The sequence below is a fragment of the Stenella coeruleoalba genome, assembly GCF_951394435.1.
Source record: "Stenella coeruleoalba genome assembly, chromosome: 15".
In the NCBI taxonomy this organism is placed as follows: Eukaryota; Metazoa; Chordata; class Mammalia; order Artiodactyla; family Delphinidae; genus Stenella; species Stenella coeruleoalba.
The window spans coordinates 11,446,518-11,466,011 of record NC_137161.1 but is presented as its reverse complement, the minus strand read 5'-3'; the positions used below and the strand labels follow the sequence as shown (position 1 = coordinate 11,466,011).

Genomic DNA, 19,494 nt, shown 5'->3' with positions numbered 1-19,494 from the left:
GGCAGAAATTCTGGCAGCACCTTCTGGAGGGTGGCGTGTTAGGAACAACTCGATGCCCTCCATGAAGTCAGGTCCGGCCCCAACGGCCACAAGGGATGACCCGGCTCCTGGCACAGGACACCAAGGTGGTGCCTACTGGTGGCTGGGACCACAGCAGAAGTGCAAATCCTAAGTAAAAACAGCTGCGACATGTTCCCACTCCTCACACAGGAGAGGGTAGACAGACTGTCAATCAGATCAAAACTCTTGTTTCAAACACTAGAAACACATGGGAAAATTCTATTTTCTTTTCCAACCAGAAGACAACTACCTCCAGCCAATAAGTAGGTACTAGTGGAGACTTAGCAGCTAGGGTCCCACAAAGCTACTTATAATTTTTTAAAAATTAATTAATTAATTTACTTATTTTTGGCTGTGTTGGGTCTTCATTTCCATGCAAGGGCTTTCTCTAGTTGCGGCGAGTGGGGGTCACTCTTCATCGCGGTGCGCAGGCCCCTCACTGTCGCGGCCTCTCTTGTTGCGGAGCACAAACTCCAGACGTGCAGGCTCAGTAGTTGTGGCTCACGGGCCTAGTTGCTCCGCGGCATGTGGGATCTTCCCAGACCAGGGCTCGAACCCGTGTCCCCTGCATTGGCAGGGAGATTCTCAACCACTGCGCCACCAGGGAAGCCCCCAACAAAGCTAATTAAATCAAAGGAAAGAGGGGAAACCATAACCCTTTTTTTCACTCAATCTTTTATGGCAGGGGTTGGCAAACTATGGTCTATGGGCCAAATCTGGCCCACTGCCTGGTTTCGTACGGCCCCTCAAATGAAGAAAGATTTTTATAGATGAACATTTGCAATAGATTTGGTAATAAGGAATACTTTGAATCCCAATTAAATGTTATCCCCTAAAAAAAGCATTTCATTCTTCTTAGTATACTTGTAACATTATAAAAACTGTACTCAATTATGATGTTTTGAATTTCATCCAAAAAATTGTGGAAATTTGTTTTCTCTCTTGTTACATAAATACTCACGTAATTTCTTTGATTTTGCCTCTTGGACGATAAAGCCTAACTATTTGGGAATTCCCTGGCGGTCCAGTGGTTAGGACTCCGCGCTCTCACTGTCGAGGGCCTGGGTTCAATCCCTGGTCGGGGAACTAAGATCCCACAAGCCGTGCGGCACGGCCAAAGAAAGAAATAAAGATAAAAAGCCTAAATATTTACTGACTTGGGCCCATCATAGGAAACGTTTGCCGACCCCTGCTTTAGGAGGTCAAATTGAATCCCAAAGACATTAAATTCTATTACTGAATAAATTATATGCCAAGAGGAAGAAGAGCACAGCTTCTTAAATATTAACGCACACTTTTTATTATATTAAAATCAGGCAATGGTCTGACAATAAAAAGTCTAGCTATGGAATACTGTTATGTTAAACTTTACTTACAGGATGTTAAATCCTTAGAACTAAGGTTTTCCCCAGAAAAAGATGAATGCAAACATCAATTGCTTTTCAGACTTGATAGCTGCTGCTTCAAAAGGTGGCTTTACACAAACACTAAGTTAAAAAAAAAAAAAAAACCTTAGAACACAATGAATTGCTTTTATTTCGGTATGCGTCCAACATCTCAGCATTTAGTGGTCCTGAACAGAAAAGTGGAAAAACTCAGCCATTGGCCAGGAATTCCGGGGATCTGCCGTGCACACCGAGTTCTTTCTTATCCCTGCTGAGGACCGAGAGAAGCAGCAGCACCGAAACCAAAGTGTGCACCGAGTTCATGGTTCTTTTTGTTCCAGTTGTCAGATTCCAAACTAGACTCAAATGGATTGCAAGGATGACCAAATGAGAGCCCTGTTTAAAACTTCTTCAATTTTTAAAAGCTAAAGCAATTACAGGAAAAGAAAATTCATTCAGAGGGATCGTGTGTGCTTACAAGTGTCTTCTGTGGCCTTTCTCCAAGTTTAACCACCAAGGACTTTGAGAGCTGGCAGGTCTGTGACCCTGGTGACTGTTCTGTTCACCTTATCAAAACCTGAGCTAAGTAAACGTATCAGCTGATGATGACAGCAGAGGGTGGCAGGGCTGAGAACCCAATATTCATTCCCCAGGCTGGTGGAGAGTAAGTAAGTGTGGTTCCAAAACTAAATGAGGGAGGTCAGATATGCTTTCCAACCTTACCTGATGGCTTCTGGCCAAAGCAAGGAAGTGTCATGGAAAGTGTTGGGTGGTGATGGTGCAAAAAGGGACTTGAGGAGGAGGAAGGACAAAGCAGCACCCCTCGATTAAGGTGGAGGGAGAAGATATGGGGAAAGCCCTGAATTCCTCACCAAAGGCCAATTTCAGAGGGGAGCCGAGGGGGTTACAATCTATGCTTCGGCCAAGGGTGGTAATGGAGAGTGGGAAGAGGATGGTGGCTTGGAAGGGGGTCAGCATTTAAGACTTAAAGAAAGAAACCAGGGGTGCAGACGAAGCATCCCCCACACCCAGCAGGAGTCCCACAGGCTGTGACCTGAAACCCTTACATCTACTCTAAGAAGCCACCCCAAGCTGGAGGGCTGTTGCAGGGAGGGAGGAGGCAGGGGGAGGGGAAGGGGAGAAGGCAGAGACCCGAGGCCATGTAATCAGCAGCAAGGTGATTGCGTGGTGTGTCTTTTCACAGTTGAGTTAGATGTGCCCCACCGGTTATGATGGGAATCAATTTAAATATACTTTCTTGATCCCAGAAGTTCAACTATGTGGACAGTGGTTACACTTGACAGGATGATTTGTTATAGCACAACTTATATATTTCAAATGGACAAAAAATTAGTATCATTTACAGTATCTTAAGATAAACTGCCTTTGAATGGGAGCTTCCTTTCCAGTACTTTGAGGTCTACAAGACGTATCTAGAAAATTTACTACTGTGGAAAATGAAGACTGCTTAAATCGAATGGGGGGTAGGGGAGGGCCTGTGGTTTTTCTTTTTGATTAATTGCTGTAACACTGTCCTTCAGGAGGCTGAGGGAGTTTCATATTTTCTTTAGACATCATTAGGCGCCGAAGCTCTTGCAGGACAACTTTGATGCTATATGAATTCTGCCATTTTGCTAGCACTGATATGGCTCTTGGGTCCACCTACAGAAAGGCAAACAAAGAACAAAGTACTGTCAGGCTCTCAAACAAAAGAAAAGTTGTATGCTGGAGCTAAGCTACAGCAGAAACGTGAGTAAAATGCATTTTTCAAGTTGAACATGCTGATCACACAGTGGTATCTGACATGCAGAATACCCACAGGATTCCCTCCCTCCAGTTAGTCTGTTTTTCCCTTTTTGTGTCCCAAACCCTCACTGTGTGGGAGAAGGAAATTATGAATAAGTAAAGCCACCTTTAGAGAAATGGCACTCACACTTGGTGAGACTCAACCCAACTGGCTCTGAAACAACGACCTGAGCTGCCCCTGGGCTGGCTGCTGCTACCGCTCAGGGCCTGTCCTCTCTCAACGTTACGCCCGGGTCGTGGACGATGAAGAGGTACAGGGCAGTAGGGAGAGCACAAGCAACGGGTGGCGAGGACCCAGGCTCTGATGACAAGGGCCTTCCTCAGAGTCATACCCTCTCAAGTTAGTGTAGCATTCCCCAAGAAATTTCCCAGAGTGTGAGTTGAGTCCTGGGTTCAGGACTTCAGGTGGAACTCAAAGACAACACTAAACACTGAACACAGTAACAAGGCTCATCTCTTTTCAATTTTCTTACAAGTCTTCTGAATACCTCAAAACAGAAGGCTTACTAGCTCATGCAATGCTAATATGCAGCACCCTTTAATACTTGCTGATCTCCCCTCTGAACAAGAGAGCAGGCCTCAGAGGCTCAAAAACCTTTGGCAAGCAACATACGGAGGAAGAATTTACCAACTTTGCTTTGTTTTTGTAATATTTATCATTGCTGTTACTGCCTTCTTATGACAAATGAGACTGGTTTCCATTTATGGCAATGCAAATGGTGGTAAAAATAAGTTAAAAAAGCAAGACCATTAGAGGAAAAAAATAGTATGTCATCCCCAAATAAGGCCAATGAGGTAAAAGTGTGACCTTGGGCAAGATCTTTCACCTCGGTTTCCTCACCTCTCTACCTCTTGGGTGTGTATCAGGAGGACTGAATGAGCTCTTATCTCAAAGTGACCGGCATAGTGCTGAGAAATACAGGCCAGAGTAAATGCCACGTAAGTTGTAGTTAAACACAATTGGGAAACAGGCCCTCACCCCAAATCTGCACATGTTCATACTGCAATATATTTTATCATCAAATAACCAATTAACATATGGACTCCGGCCCAAAGTGCCCCTGATAATATTAAAGTACAAAGCATTTTTCAGAGAACCCCAGAGAACAAGTAGGGGCAGGAAAAACAACTTACCACTCCATTAGAACTATTAACTCCATTCATATTAATTTTTGTTACAAATCTTACAAAGGGGGGTGCTTCTGGGTATTTAGGTCCACATTCTATTTTAAGGCTGTATATTCGGTTTTCATAAATTGTCTGGAAAAAAAAAGGGTACAGCCATGTCAGGCAATTACAAAGAATTCAAAAAGGTAGAACTTCTGAAACCTCATTTATTCCTGACTGCAGAACTGGTGCATCTGCTTCCATTACACAAAGTCTACTTGTTATTTGATAAGTTAGCAGTAATTAGTCCTTACACTGGTGTATATGAATCCTGGCCTGGGGGGGAATATAAAGAAGGTGGAACATTTAAGCTAGTTATCACTGAAGTTTCATGCTAGTATTATTAAGCCCAATCAGATGGACTTGTTTTTATGTGAATTTTTCTACGCTCTGGGAAATGGTGTGTAAGAGGCATTCTTCATTCTGGGAAGGCACACCAGATGTCTACTCATGCGGGGATCATCAGCCAGTGCATTAAATACCACCATGTACAAAGCACAGAACAGGTAACTCTTGAGAGAACTTCAAAACGAAGCACAAGTTGGGGGTGGGGGAGAGACAGGAGAGTCACTTCCCACTTCGTCACCACTTTGGGGCTGTGCTCTGTGAAAGGGATCTCAGCTGTAGGTGCGATCATCTCTCCCTGCTGTTTTTACGATAACCTGAGAGATTACTGGCATTTAGTATGTGAGGTGGGGAGCCAAGGATGCCAGACCTGCACCGGAAAAAAACAGTCCTTCTCCAAATGCCAACTGTGCCTCTGTTGAGAAACACTGGAAAGGTCCGATCCCCTAAAGCCAATGAACTTTTCTCTTTAACTTCCACCCAGTGAACAGCAGAACGTGCTGATTTTCCCAGGCTGTTCCTTCTGCCTAGAGTGCCGTGCCCCCACCTGAACTACTTCACAACCTTCAAGACCCAGTTCAAACATCATATGAAACAGAAGGCTACTTCACAAGTTTTCTGTCTTATATGAAGTTGCATTATCATCATTTGCATGTCTGAAGACCACAACAGGGGGTGACAGCTCCCCATCAGACTGGCCCCCTTGAGGGCAAGGACCACCCTTCTCTGGGTTCCCCTCTCAGGCACCAGTGCCCCTTCCTCACTGCATGCTGCATGAGAAGTTGCTCCTCTGTAAACAGTGACATCTAGCGGTCTTTGGGGGGAATAAATTAAAGAAGATGTGATTTAAATGCTTGAAAACATTATGTCTAAATAGTGGCCCGTCCCTAATTTAAAAACTGGGACATATATTAATATTTTAAAATTCAGAAGGCAGTCTTAATATACGCATAGAAACTTTTCACATCCACTTAACAGGGACCCCAGCCTATAACAAAATCAAAAATCAATTCTGGATTTCCACCCACCCTCAAGATGCCCCCCTCTCTTCTTCCCTCATAAGTAGCAGCACCATCCAGCAGTTAAAGCAAAAACCTAGCAGCCAGCCACGACTCCCCTCTTCCTCACCCCTTACCTCTCAATCGTCAAAAGGTCTCAGCTTCTACCTCCAGAAGAGATCCCACACCCACCCACTTTCCTCCACCACCGCACCTCATCTGAATCACCCCAAGTCTCTGCCTTCTCCCTCGCTCCCCTAGCATCTGCTCCCCACACAGCAGCCTGACTGACCTTTCAAAACCAGAAACCGTTCCTGTGGCTTAACCCCTCCAATGGTTTCCTGGTGACCTAAGAAAGGAAGCCCCAGTTCCTGGATCGGACCCTGTGCACCCCTGCCTTTCTCTCCGTTTATTCTTCTCCCTCCTCATCCAGCCCCAGGTCCTCTCTCCTCGGGGCCCTAATACCAGCTGCCCCACCGCACACTGCAGCTCACTCCTCTCAGCGTCCTCCTGAGCCCTCGTCTGAAGACTGACTCCTAGTCCTGTGTCTGACATCCCTCACTAAACTCATAACAAGGAGGGCAGGGGCCTCAACTGAACTGATATTCAGCTGTTTGTTGAATGAATGAATGTTGCTCTTTACGCTTTTATAAAAGGAACACCTTGTTGCAATTAAGGAGTTTCCTCAGAGAAACAAAAACTCACTCAGTAAACATAACAAGCAGGAAGCGGAGTGGCACGGTTTCTGTACAGATTTATGGAAAATATGGTAAAAGGTCCAGCCTCAGCGCCTAACACAGTCTCACACTCAATAAATATCTGTTGACTGCATGGATCCCAAATTCATCTCTGGGTGTGTCCTGCATTCCTGCTCACTGGCTTTGTCACACAATTCAAAGACAATTTCTTACATAAAAAACTCCCTGGGGGCTCACAGTAATTACCAAAATCACAAAGTCTGTTAAAATATTTGACACTACATTTTGGAGGCTCTGATGCGCTGATTTATTCACCTGCCAGCATGGTTTTTGGCTTATCAGTGTTGATAAGAGGTCACTGATCACTCTATTAACAACAGCATCAAAATGGTTAAGAAGGTAAGCAGTTTAATAATAGGACTCTGATCATTACATAGATTAAATCTTAACGTTACTCTTGACACTATGAAAGTCTAATATAAGAACATGCATGCTATGACTAACTTAGAACAAGAGGAATATTGAATTTCTCACCACTTATGTTCAACTGGCAATTTCATTGGAACACAGTGAAAAGTGCCTCAAGCCAAGTGAGCAGAGACACTGAAGGGTCACTAAACAGCCCAAAGCAAAACCGTTATAGAAAATGAGGTTCTGGTTTTCTTCTCTTTTGTTTACGAGGGCTCCAAGGACCTGCTAAAAAGGTTTCATTGAAGAAAGGAAATGTGCCTGAAGGAGAATTGCTAGAACATTCTGTCTCCGTGAGGAACACTGCTCTCTTTAAGATTCAATATTTGATCATGGAACAACTTTGCTGTCATGGCTCGAGCTTCATGGGGCAATTTGGCAGTGCCTATCAACATGTTGAAACAGGAGTGCTCAGACCAGCAAGACCATTTCTAGGAATTTCCTACAGACGGACTCGTGCAAAAAGGTGAAGCACTATTTAGTTATTTTTGATACTGCAGACAATCTAAATGTCCACCTGCAAGAGACTGACTAAACAAATAAGGCATACTCCTGTAACTGCATACTCTGTAGCCTTTTCAAAGGCTGAGGCCCAGACACACACACACACACACACACACACACACACACACACACACACGCATGCACGCACGCACGCACCCCTGCAAAGGATGCCAAGACATAGCTCTTGGTATAGCCAGCAAGTTGCAGATTATGTACAACCTATAGAAGCAGACAGACACCTCCCACCAACTCTGGATATATTTATGTGTACATAGGCTGTTTCATCCATTGATCACTACATGCCCAGAGCCTAGAGATCACAAACTTTTCTTGGGCCTAAAATATATATGTGAGATAATCCTAGCCTGATCATGAGGAAAACATCAGACCAATTCAAACAGGGAGACAGTCTACAAAATATTTGACCAGTACTCCTCCAGACTGTCAAGGACAACAAAACCAAGAAAACCCTGAAACTGTTACAGGCACAAGGAGCCTAGGACATGACAACAAAACATAATGTGGTATATTGGATAGGATTCTAGAACAGAAAACAGACATAAGGTAAAAGCTAAGGACACCTGAATAAATTATGGACTTCAGTTAATAATGCATCAATATTGGTTCATTGGTTGTAACAAATGTACTGTACTAATATGTTAACGATAAGGGAAACTGGGGTAGGGTGGTGTATACCAGAACTTTCTTTCTACGCCACCTTTGCAACTTTTCTGTAAATCTGAAAGTATTATAAAATACAATGAATGTTTGCTTATTTATCTATTTATATTGCAGTATAGTTGACTGACAATATTAGTTTCAGGTGTACAACACAGTGACTCAATATTTTTATAGATTATACTCCATTTAAAGTTATTATAAAATATTGGCTACATTCTCTGTACATACAATACACCCTTGTAGCTTTACTTATTTTATACACAGTAGTTTGTATCTCTTAATCCCCTACCCCTATTTTGCCCATCCTCCCTTCTCTCTCCCTACTGGTAACCACTAGTTTGTTCTCTGTATCTGTGAGTCTGTTTTGGTTTTGTTATATTCATTTGTTTATTTTTTAGATTCCACATAAAAGTGTTACCATACAGTATTTGTCTTTCTCTGTCTAACTTATTTCACTAAGCATAACCCCCTCCAGGTCCATCCATGTAGTTTCAAGTGGCAAAATTTCATTCTTTTAAAATGTATTTCTAAGATGTATGAGATATGAGAAAAGGAAAAAGGTATTGGCTGCAAAAATATGCAAAGCACAAAATCTAAATTAATATATAAGAGAAAGATGACACTAGGTGAACTAGTCAACCACTACTCAGTTCAAATCTGATAGTTACACAAAAAGTATGTTTAATGTGCAATGTGGGCATATGCTATGCTAGAATAAAGGATGGGCCCTCTAAAAAAGGGAGACCAGGTAGAGACTGAGAAGATCTCAACAACTTAGGACATGGACAGGTAGTAAATGTACAGGAAGAGGTGTGAGAGGAGATGCATCGAACTACTGTTCACAGTTAATCTGGGGAGGAAAGTGGGGATTTGAAAGTTCGGGAAAAGCTGGGGAAAAAAGACACCACGCTAGGATTTTTTAACAGAGTATTTAATATAGGGAATCGGTTAAACAGGTATCACTGGACTGAAAAAAGCTTTAGAAGAGGAGCCTGAACTAACACAGAGGTAGTAACCGCAGGGAGCAGGTATCACCTCTGGGTTAGCTAAGGCTTATTATTCCCTTTGTTCCCCCTTAAGGCTGGGGGTGCAAAGGAACAAAGCTGGAGTTGATCAGATCTAGAGGCTCAGAGGAAGAGGGCTCCAGAGTTGAACCCAGATCTCTAAGGAGGGGGTGCTGCGAGGCTGATGCTGGGGGTACCCCCAAAAGCTGGAGGCTGGAACCCACTGCTGGTGCCAGGATGAAGGGCAATTACCAGAGTGGCACAGACAGAACAAGAGGCAAACAGGAAGGAACAAGTCTCTTCTCTCCGCCTTACAGGCTCTCTCCTGTGTCCTGATTGGTGGAGCCTAACGGGAAGCCAGCTGACAAAGGAAAAATGTAGTTTGCAGAGTGCCAGCCCCAGGATCCAAAGCAGAGCAGGGAAAGGTGGGCTTGGAGCTTACTAACCAGCACCTGCACACACCCCTCTGAACAGTGACAAGACACAATTTTCCTCTGTACAAAAACTCTCTTCCCATCAGTCAGGGTATCCTTCTGAGTGAGCCATAGGTCCCTCTGAAGGCAATATTAATTATTCATTTCTCTAATTCAATCATAGTGCCACCTGAATATTCTACAGCCTAAAGACTAAACTGCTGAGTTGACCACACAATCCTAATAGAAAATAAAAAGGTGAAAGGAGGCATTTGCTTCTTCCCATTTGCTTTCTGTTCCCACCAATGTGAGTCTGGCACGAGGCCCTCATCCTGGCAGCAAGAGCTGTCTCTGGTCTCCAGCTTCTGGCCTTTCAGTGCTCCTCCAAGCAGCTCTGCTGGGCCCCACAGGAACTAACAGCAGAGGGTATCTGTCCTCCAAGTGTTAGGTTTCCAGGGCCCCAGCCTCTCCTGACCCATCCCCCCAGACCCAGGCGGTGTTGATTGCTTTGTGTTATCTTTGTGTTCCACCAGCGTGCTTTTTTGGCTTTTTTCAGTCCAACACCTATTTGATCAACTTCCTATATTAAATTCTCTCTGTTGAAATACCTAGTATGGTTTCTCTGCCTGACTGACATAAAGAATTAAAGGGAACAAAGTGAATTGCTTACTCTGTACTGTTTGAAAAACTTCACCAGAATATATTCATTTATCAGACATGTAACTTAAAGCTTTTAAAAAAGAGACGGATCAATATGCACTGATATGGAAAGATGTCCACCATCTGCTAAGGGGGAAAAAAAAATAAAGCTGCAAAACATTAAGCATAGCAAGGTCTCATTTTTATTAAAAAGGATATGTACTTGTTTGTGTACCCACAGCAAATGCCAGTAGAAACACACCACACACCAAATGATCAGTTTTTATTCTGTGGGGAGTATAATGAAATGGGGAAAGGATCACTTTCCTTTTACTTCACACACTCCTGGAATTCTGTTTGTCCTTAAGCATGCATATAACACTTTTAGATAAGTATGTGTATAAATACACACCTACACTCTAACCCACACATAAAAACACTATCTTGGAGAACCCCAGAGGTATTAACAGTGCTTCTCAACCAGGGTAATTTCTGTCCCTGTCCCACTCCTGAAGTGGTGGGAGTCAGGCAACACCTGGAGACACTTATGACTGTCACCACAGGGTTGGGGAGGTGCTTCTGGCATCTAGTGAGGAGACACCAGGGATGCTGCTGAACATCCTCTAATGCAAAGGACAGCTCCAAAACAAAGAATGACCCAGCCCAATATGCCAATAGTGCCAAGGCTGAGAAACTTTGCTCTATAACCTGGCTAGTGTTACCACCTCACGGTCAGAGTAGAAAGACTCCACGTCTAATGCTGTGGACAGTCACATGTTTGCCAGAATTTTGCAAGAGGCACTTGGATGGGAAGCTTTACTTTTAGGTTTGGAGGACTTGCTTTCAAAAAAAAAAAAAAAAAGATATATATATATATTTTTTCAAATAGCTAACACACACATATGATTAAAGCATAAAGAGTACAAAAATACAGTGAAAAATAAGCCTCCTTTCCACCCTGACCCCAGCCAGCAATCCCTTTTGAAGGTAACTACTGTCATCAGCTTCTTTTATGTTTTCCAAAAGTATTCGAAGCACAAGTATATGTCTGGCCTCTTCCTCTTCCCTCACCCACCCCCACCCCAAGTGACAGCACAGCCTGTATACTGCTTTGTACCTTTTTTCACTTAAATATCATGGAGATCCTCCATTTCAGCACGTATAAATCTGTCTCATTCTTTTGAAAAGCTAAACAGTATATAATATGGTCCACTGAAAGATACTGAGGGGCTTTCCAATATTTTGCTACTATTGAAAACACTGCATGAAATAATTTTGTACATACAGGCTTTTGGGCAATACATTCAAGAAAAGCTGAGTAAATTCCTAGCAGAACTGCTGGATCATATGGTATATGCCTTTTAAATACTGGTGGAGGATTTTAGGTAATACAATAACAAAAATATAACAGGGACGTGAGTTACTCAGAGCTCTACTTAGATGCTTTAATAATTAGCTTGATATTCCAGATGCACAGCATATACCCTGTATGTTAATCATAAAACAGATTGGTCACAGGAAGCACCTAGAAGCAGGTAGCTCCTTTTATGACTTTGCTTTTAACCTTGGGGAGCCAGGGCAATAGAAACTATAGGGGTAAAAAGACACAATAACAAGTATTGGTGAGGGAGCAGAGAAACTGATAACCTTACGCATTGCTGGTGGGAATGTAAAGTGGTGCAGTGCAGCCACTTTGGAAAACAGTTTGCCAGTTGTTTAAAAATGTTAAACAGAGTTATCATATGATCCAACAATTCCACTCCTATGTATATACTTAAGAGAACTGAAAACATCTGTCCACATAAAAACCTGTACACAAATGTTCATAGCAGTATTATTCATAATATGCAAGAAGTGGAAAAAATCCAAATGTCCATCAATTAATTAATGGATAAACAAAATATGGTATATCCATACAAAAGAATATTATTCAGCCATAAAAAGGAATGAACTACTGATAAGTGCTATAACATGAACGAATCCTGAAAACATTATGCTAAGTAAAAGCCAGTCACAAAAGACCACATATTAATTCCAATTACATGAAATGTCCAGAACAGGCAAATGCATAGATACAGAAAGTAAACAGTGATTGTCAAGGGTGAGGAGTGAGCGGGTGGAAGGCAGAATGGGAGTGACTGCCAAAGGGTATGGGGTTTCTTTCTTGGGTAATGAAAATGCTCTGAAATTAGTGACAGTTGCACAATTCTGAATATAATAAAAACCACTGAACTGTATACTTTAAAAGTATATTCTATGGTTAAGTGAATTCTATGGTTTGTGAATTATGTCTCAATTAAAAAAAAAAAAGGATGTAAAGGACATATGGAAAGTATCTTGCATACTGTAGCTACTCATTAAAAGTTAGCCCCCTTTGGAAAGAGGTAAACTGAAACTCGGTAACCTAAGATGTTTTAGGTGGAACAGCATATTTTCAACAGAACTTAGTGTTCATTTTATTTATTCATTTGTTTGTTTAAGTATATAATTCAGTGGTATTTAGTGTATTCACAATGTTGTACGCTGGTTCATTCTTAGTTTGTTAGAACCTAAAAATCAGTCTGTTAACAAATCTGTTGAACATCTACCCCATTCTGAGTCATTTCTAGGTGCTCTGGAGAGTAAAGAGAAGGGAAGAATAGTTCTCATCTTCAAAAAACCTAAACCATTCTTAGGAAGATAAGAATGCAGTGAAGGAAGCCATCACTATACAGTGGACTTTCAGAGACAGCAAGAAATGATCTTTATGAAGAAACAAGCCTTCTAGATCAAGGTTTTTCCCAGTATTTAATAGATTCAGAAAACCCCGATTTTCATAGATTAAAAAAAGATCAAGAAATGAGTAAAAACAGATTGAATATTTTTTTAAACCCCCCAAACAAAACTACAGGGTCACAAAAATGATTCAAAAAGTAACATTAACTATCAAAGCCAGTCATTCATCATGAGTGTTTATGACAGTCTAAGAGTCCTAACACTGAGCGAGCACCACACTCTTCCTTTTTTCAGACAGGGCCACATCCCATGTGTCTTTCTATCTCCCAGAGGCTGGTGCAGAGCCTTGCACGAGGTGAAAAGAATGACCGAACATCATCACCCTTAAGCACAAGCAGACACAGGAAAGGGCCTGCTACACTCAGGCAGAATCTCCTACCGCTTGTCTGAAACAAGTGTCACATTATTGGAATCTATTTCTTCACTCCTACATCAAATTGCTACTTAACACTAGATAATTCTATAGTGGGAACAGATGAAAACTCAAAATATAAATAGGAAGGAGACAATATAGCACAGTGGTTAGGAGCACAGGCTCTGGAGTGAGACGAGGTTTGGGAATTATCGGCTATGTGACTTTGTGCGAGTACCCTGACTTTTCCAAGTCGGTTTCCTCATCTGTAAGATGGAACGCAGCTACGCAACAGGAGCACCTTACAACAGGCTCTTGTGAGAATTAAAGGGCATTTCTGGGGGGTTTACTATGTGCCACAAAAAAAGGTTAGCAGGCATTATAAGACTGGGAATGCTCGAAAATCACAGAGCTCTAAAAGAGGGGTCCTGTTCCCCATCCCCACTGTCTTTGTCTTCTTCGCAAAGGTCTCTGGGCCCAACAGAGCCTGGAACAGACCAGAGCAGACCAGGCAGGCAATAACCCTTTGTTGAATGGCCCAATGAATTAGGATACAGACGCATGGCAGGACTGGGAAACAATGAATAAAAACCACAACCATAAAGGTTTTCCGAAGTTCAGTTGGACACTGTCTTCAGGAATGCTGGCTGTACCTGGAGCCTTGTTATTTGATAAGCCCAGGAGTTTGTTCTAAACTACGTGAGGGTACAATTACCTCAAACCTCACTGTCTACATTGTCATGTAAATTCACACTATGAGACTAAACAGGTTTTTGCTTACCATTTAGAGGGATTAAACAGCATCAGAGGAGGTTCAAATATATAAACTGAAACTGGTCAAAAAAGAATATCCACATTTCAGAAAATATACCATTGGTGAGCTTTTTCCGTGATAAGGCTAATATTTTTTAAAAGGAGGCACAGTGAATTTAAGACATTGACATTTATAGCGGTAGCTCGACGCTTACTCTTGGAGGCCCAATTATCATCCCTGTCCATCTTGTAAGTGTCATGTCTTCGTCATCTTCTAGACCCCAGCTAACTGTGCCATCTCCTACTCCTTTCTGGCCTTCTTCGAGTTCTTCCAACAGTCGGAAATTGCGAGGGACTTTTACTCCTAAAATAAATGGAAAGAAATTCAAGATACTAGCAACTCCAGGGGAACTTGTAAGCCTAAAGCTAGCTGCTCATTATCACTAGGTTAGAATAAAGATGCTTATGTGCTAAAAACTTCTGTAAGTTGTCGTACCTCAAGCTTGCTGCTTACGAAGCTATCTGTATTGACCAGCACAACCAGAAGGAAGGGGCACGTGGTTTGTTACAGGTGAAGTGTCGACTACACCAGGGCTGGATGACCAAACCTAGAAAGACACCCCACCCCCATCCCTAGAGCTTTGACGAACTTCATAAACGGTTTACAAGCCGAAATGTTGATTAATTTGGGCCCAATAGTTTGAGATGAAAACTAAAGTGCTAACAAAAGTGCCTTGGAAGAAAAGAGGCTATTTCTTTTGTTTTGTTCTTATTCTACATTTCTGAGTCTAAGGGCATGCTCATTTGTTGGAACGACTCTCCAACTACCTTAGGAGGAACAGACGCCCCGGCCCTATCATGTAACAACAGTGTCCTCTTGATCAACTCAGAGTCAACAGAAGGCAGCAAGGATGAAAAATTGCAAATATTTAAGTCATAGTTTCTCTCTTGTGAAAAAGCTAAGACGGTAGCCAGTTCTCTGCTTTACCTGTTTCCAAAAATCCCAAAGCCTGGAAAGTAGCTCATGGAAGCAAACACACGAACACATCTCACAGGTTCATGCCACTGCACCCAAGTTCAGGCTGAGGCTTGCACCGCTTCTGGGTGTCTTCCAGAACAGAGTCTAGGTACTGGGCCCAGATGGGGATGTTATTCTCCCAACCAGTCCTGCCTACCTCTCCCCGCACTCACCTCTTCCCCTGGCATTTAGACTATTCCTCAGGAAAAAACTCAGGATCCAGGCAAGTTACAAGCTTTCTTTACCGAGCCTCCAACTGGCCAGACTCTCAGAGCCAAGCAGCACTTAACATATGATTATGAAGAAAGACCCACTGGAGGGACTCAAGACTGTGGGAGGTGTTCTCTGTATATCTCAGTATTTCCCAAAGTGTGGAACACATGTTACTATTAATTCAACTGGAATAAATACCTGAGGAAATCAGGCACTTTTCTAGGCACCAAGAAATAAGCTGTGAACAAAACAAAAATGCCTGCCCTCATGGAGCTTACATTCTAGAAGGAAACAAATACAAATTATGCAAGTTATGTAGTATGACAGATGGTGGTGTTCTGGAGCAGAGAGTACTGGTGGGGGGAGTTACAATTTTAAATAGGGAACATGACTTATCGGCAGCTGAGGGGAGAGTCTTCCAGTCAGAGGAAAGAGCAGGTGCAAAGGTCCTGAAGTACGACCTTGCCCAGAGTGTCAAAGAACAGCAAAGATGCCAAGTGAGCTAAAACCAAGTCAGTGAGATGGAAGTAGGAAATTAGGGACTCCAACTGTTAAAAAGCCACTGGAGTTTTGAATAGAGGAATGACAGGATTTTGACTTGTTTTTAACAGGATCCCTCTGGCTGCTGTATGAAGAGTACAGTGAAGGGAGCTAGGGCAGAAACAGCTAGAAGGTTATTGCAATAATCCCAGCAAAAGATCACAGGTGTTAACAGTGAAGGAACAGGGTGATAGCAGTGAAGGTGGTGAGAAGTAGCACAGTTTTAGATATTTCAGGGGTGTGAGCTGGTAAGATTTGCTGTCAGATTGCCCATGAAGTGTGAGAGAAAGAGAAGTCAACTATTGCTCCCAGGCTTTTTTTCAGATGGTACATGAGTGAACACTTCATTTTACAGTCATGTATTTATTAGGGCAAGTAATGTTAAACTAATTTCCCCTTTATGATTATGTTAAAATTTTCCTTCTAAAATAAACATAAGCAAAAGAGTCAGCCGACTGAAGAAAAATATTAAATAGCACAGATGGTACTTGAAAGGAAACAGGAAAAATCTGAAAGCATTCTTGAATGGTCCATTTGGAAAACACTGGCATTTTTTATCCACAGAAGAGCCAACTGGATTATTCACTTACACTGGATTAAGTCTCCTCCAGCAAATGCGAAACTGAAGGCTGTTTGTGACATTATAAGCAAAAAACCAGACAATTCAATGCCTTTTGTTTAGAAAGAGTTAAATCTTTAAGAATCCTAATTTGGCTTAGGAGAAAAAAAATCACTGTGCATTACTACTGCTGTTACTATTGGTTACTTTATAAGCCTGCACTAATAAAAATGAATATCCAAATAGCACAGAATTGTACTGATAGGAAGACTGATAGATATCTGACGTACTTGTTCACAGATGGTGTAATGGGCTGAACTGTGTCTCCTCAAGTTCATATGTTGAAGACCTAAGTCCCAGCATCTCAGAATGTGACTATATTTGGAAACAGAGCCTTAATTTAAAGAGGTGATTAAGTTAAAATGAGGCCATTAGGGTGGGCCCTAATCCAATATGACTGGTGTCCTTACTGGAAGAGGAAACTTAGATGCACAAGGAAACAACAGGTATGCACATCTGTATGGAGTAAAGACCATGTGAGGACCCAGTGAGAAGGCCAAAAGAAAAGACCTGCAAGCCAAAAGAAATCAAACCTGCTGATACCTTGATCTTGGACTTCTAGCCTCCAGAATTCTGAATGTCCATTGTTTAAGCTACCCAGTCTGTGGTATTCTGTTATGGCAGCCCTAGTAAACTAATATAGATGTTAAGTGACATCTTAAGAAACCTGGATAGATCATCTCTAGGTGCAACCTGGTTATCTCTAGGTGCAAGGATTATGGATGGTTCCAACCCCCCCTTTCCATATTTTCTGATTTTTTTAAAAAACCACGATTGTGACTTACTTCACTCTGTATAACAGACTCTAGGTCCATCCACCTCACTACAAATAACTCAACTTCATTTCTTTTTATGGCTGAGTAATATTCCATTGTATATATGTGCCACATCTTTATCCATTCATCTGTTGATGGACACTTCGGTTGCTTCCATGTCCTGGCTATTTATAGAGCTGCAATGAACATCGTGGTACATGACTCTGTTTGAATTATGGTTTTCTCTGACTATATGCCCAGTAGTGGCATTGCTGGGTGGTATGGTAGTTTTTTTAGTTTTTTAAAGAACCTCCATACTGTTCTCCATAGTGGCTGTATCAATTTACATTCCCACCAACAGTGCAAGAGGGTTCCCTTATCTCCACACCCTCTCCAGCATTTATTGTTTGTAGATTTTTTGATGATGGCCTTTCTGACCAGTGTGAGATAACATCTCATTGTAGTTTTGATGTGCATGTCTCTAATGATTAATGATGTTGAGCATTCTTTCATGTGTTTGTTGGCAGTCTGTATATCTTCTTTGGAGAAATGTCTATTTAGGTCTTCTGCCTGTTTTTGGATTGGGTTGTTAGAGTCTGTCATACAGAGTGAAGTTAAGTCAGAAAGAGAAAAACAAATACCGTATGCCAACACATATATATGGAATCTAAGAAAAAAAAAAAGGTCATAAAGAACCTAGGGGCAAGATGGGAATAAAGAGCAGACCTACTAGAGAATGGACTTGAGGATATGGGGAGGGGGAGGGGGAAGGGTAAGCTGGGACAAAGTGAGAGAGTGGCATGGACATATATACACTACCAAATGTAAAATAGATAGCTAGTGGGAAGCAGCAGCGTAGCACAGGGAGATCAGCTCTCGGTGCTTTGTGACCACCTAGAGGGGTGGGATAGGGAGGGTGGGAGGGAGGGAGACCCAAGAGGGAAGAGATATGGGGATATATGTATATGTATAACTGATTCACTTTGTTATAAAGCAGAAACTAACACACCATTGTAAAGCAATTATACTCCAATAAAGATGTTAAAAAAAAAAAACAAACAACCATGATTGTGTCATTTGATCAACACAACACTTAGGAACCATGTCAACCAAACTGCACTTGCTATTCGCTTTGCCTGGAACACTCTTCCCCAGATAAGTTACATCAGTCATGCTTCCTCACCTTCTCTAGGGCTTCAGTTATGTGACACCTGATTGAAATAAGGATCAAGGATTCTCTGAGAGTGGGAATCTCACTTCATAGTATTCCCTAAGTGACTAACTTTAAGTGGTCTGTGTTCTTTAGTGTTACCAAAACTTGTTCAAGTCAAATGATCAACAGCAAAGTACAATAGCTCCCATGGCTAAGCCCTTCACTTTTTTTTTTTAAGAAGATGTTGGGGGTAGGAGTTTATTAATTAATTTATTTATTTTTGTTGTGTTGGGTCTTCGTTTCTGTGCGAGGGCTTTCTCTAGTTGTGGCAAGCGGGGGCCACTCTTCATCGCGGTGCGCGGGCTTCTCACTGTCGCGGCCCCTCTTTCTGCAGAGCGCAGGCTCAGTAGTTGTGGCTCACGGGCCTAGTTGCTCCGCGGCATGTGGGATCCTCCCAGACCAGGACTCGAACCAGTGACCCCTGCATTAGCAGGCAGAGTCTCAACCACTGCGCCACCAGGGAAGCTCAGCCCTTCACTGTTTTTTTTTTTTTGCGGTACGCGGGCTTCTCACTGCTGTGGCCTCTCCCGTTGCGGAGCACAGGCTCCGGACGCGCAGGCTCAGCGGCCATGGCCCACGGGCCCAGCCGCTCCGCGGCACGTGGGATCCTCCCGGACCGGGGCATGAACCTGTGTCCCCCGCATCGGCAGGCGTACTCTCAACCACTGCGCCACCAGGGAAGCCCAGCCCTTCATTCTCGAATGAAGTTATACATGTGACCTCTATTTCAAGTTGCTCTCTTTGGCAAGATAAAAAAATGTGCTTTTTTTTCTTTTGTTTTCATTTTTTGCTGCTCCTCGGTTTACAGGATCTTAGTTCCCCGACCAGGGATTGAACCCGGGGTCCCAGAAGTGAAAGCGCTAAGTCCTAACCACTGAACTGCCAGGGAATTCCCCCAAATGTGCTATTTTTTGTGTCAGATCTTTTTTTTTTTTTTGTGGTACGCGGGCCTCTCACTGTTGTGGCCTCTCCCGTTGCGGAGCACAGGCTCCAGATGCGCAGGCTCAGCGGCCATGGCTCATGGGCCCAGCCGCTCCGCAGCATGTGGGATCCTCCCGGACCGCGGCACGAACCCGTGTCCCCTGCAT

The 19,494-nt window shown here is 42.7% G+C and overlaps 1 protein-coding gene across 3 annotated transcripts in view; it reads right to left on the bottom strand.

Annotated features, from left to right (window-relative positions):
• Nucleotides 1-1,034: 1,034 nt before the first annotated feature.
• UBE2V1 (ubiquitin conjugating enzyme E2 V1) overlaps nucleotides 1,035-19,494 on the bottom strand; it is a 34,453-nt gene continuing 15,993 nt past the window's right edge. The window contains exons 2-4 of one of the 3 annotated variants that reach the window (XM_079946467.1): nucleotides 14,264-14,412; nucleotides 4,386-4,511; nucleotides 1,035-3,107 (exon numbers count right to left, since the gene is read on the bottom strand). In XM_079946467.1, coding sequence (XP_079802593.1) covers nucleotides 2,961-3,107; nucleotides 4,386-4,511; nucleotides 14,264-14,412 — 422 coding nt within the window. In that variant the 3' untranslated portion in view covers nucleotides 1,035-2,960. Of the gene's footprint in view, nucleotides 3,108-4,385; nucleotides 4,512-14,076; nucleotides 14,126-14,263; nucleotides 14,413-19,494 lie in introns of those variants that run through there. The other 2 variants (XM_079946466.1, XM_079946465.1) reach the window with 2 other exon arrangements.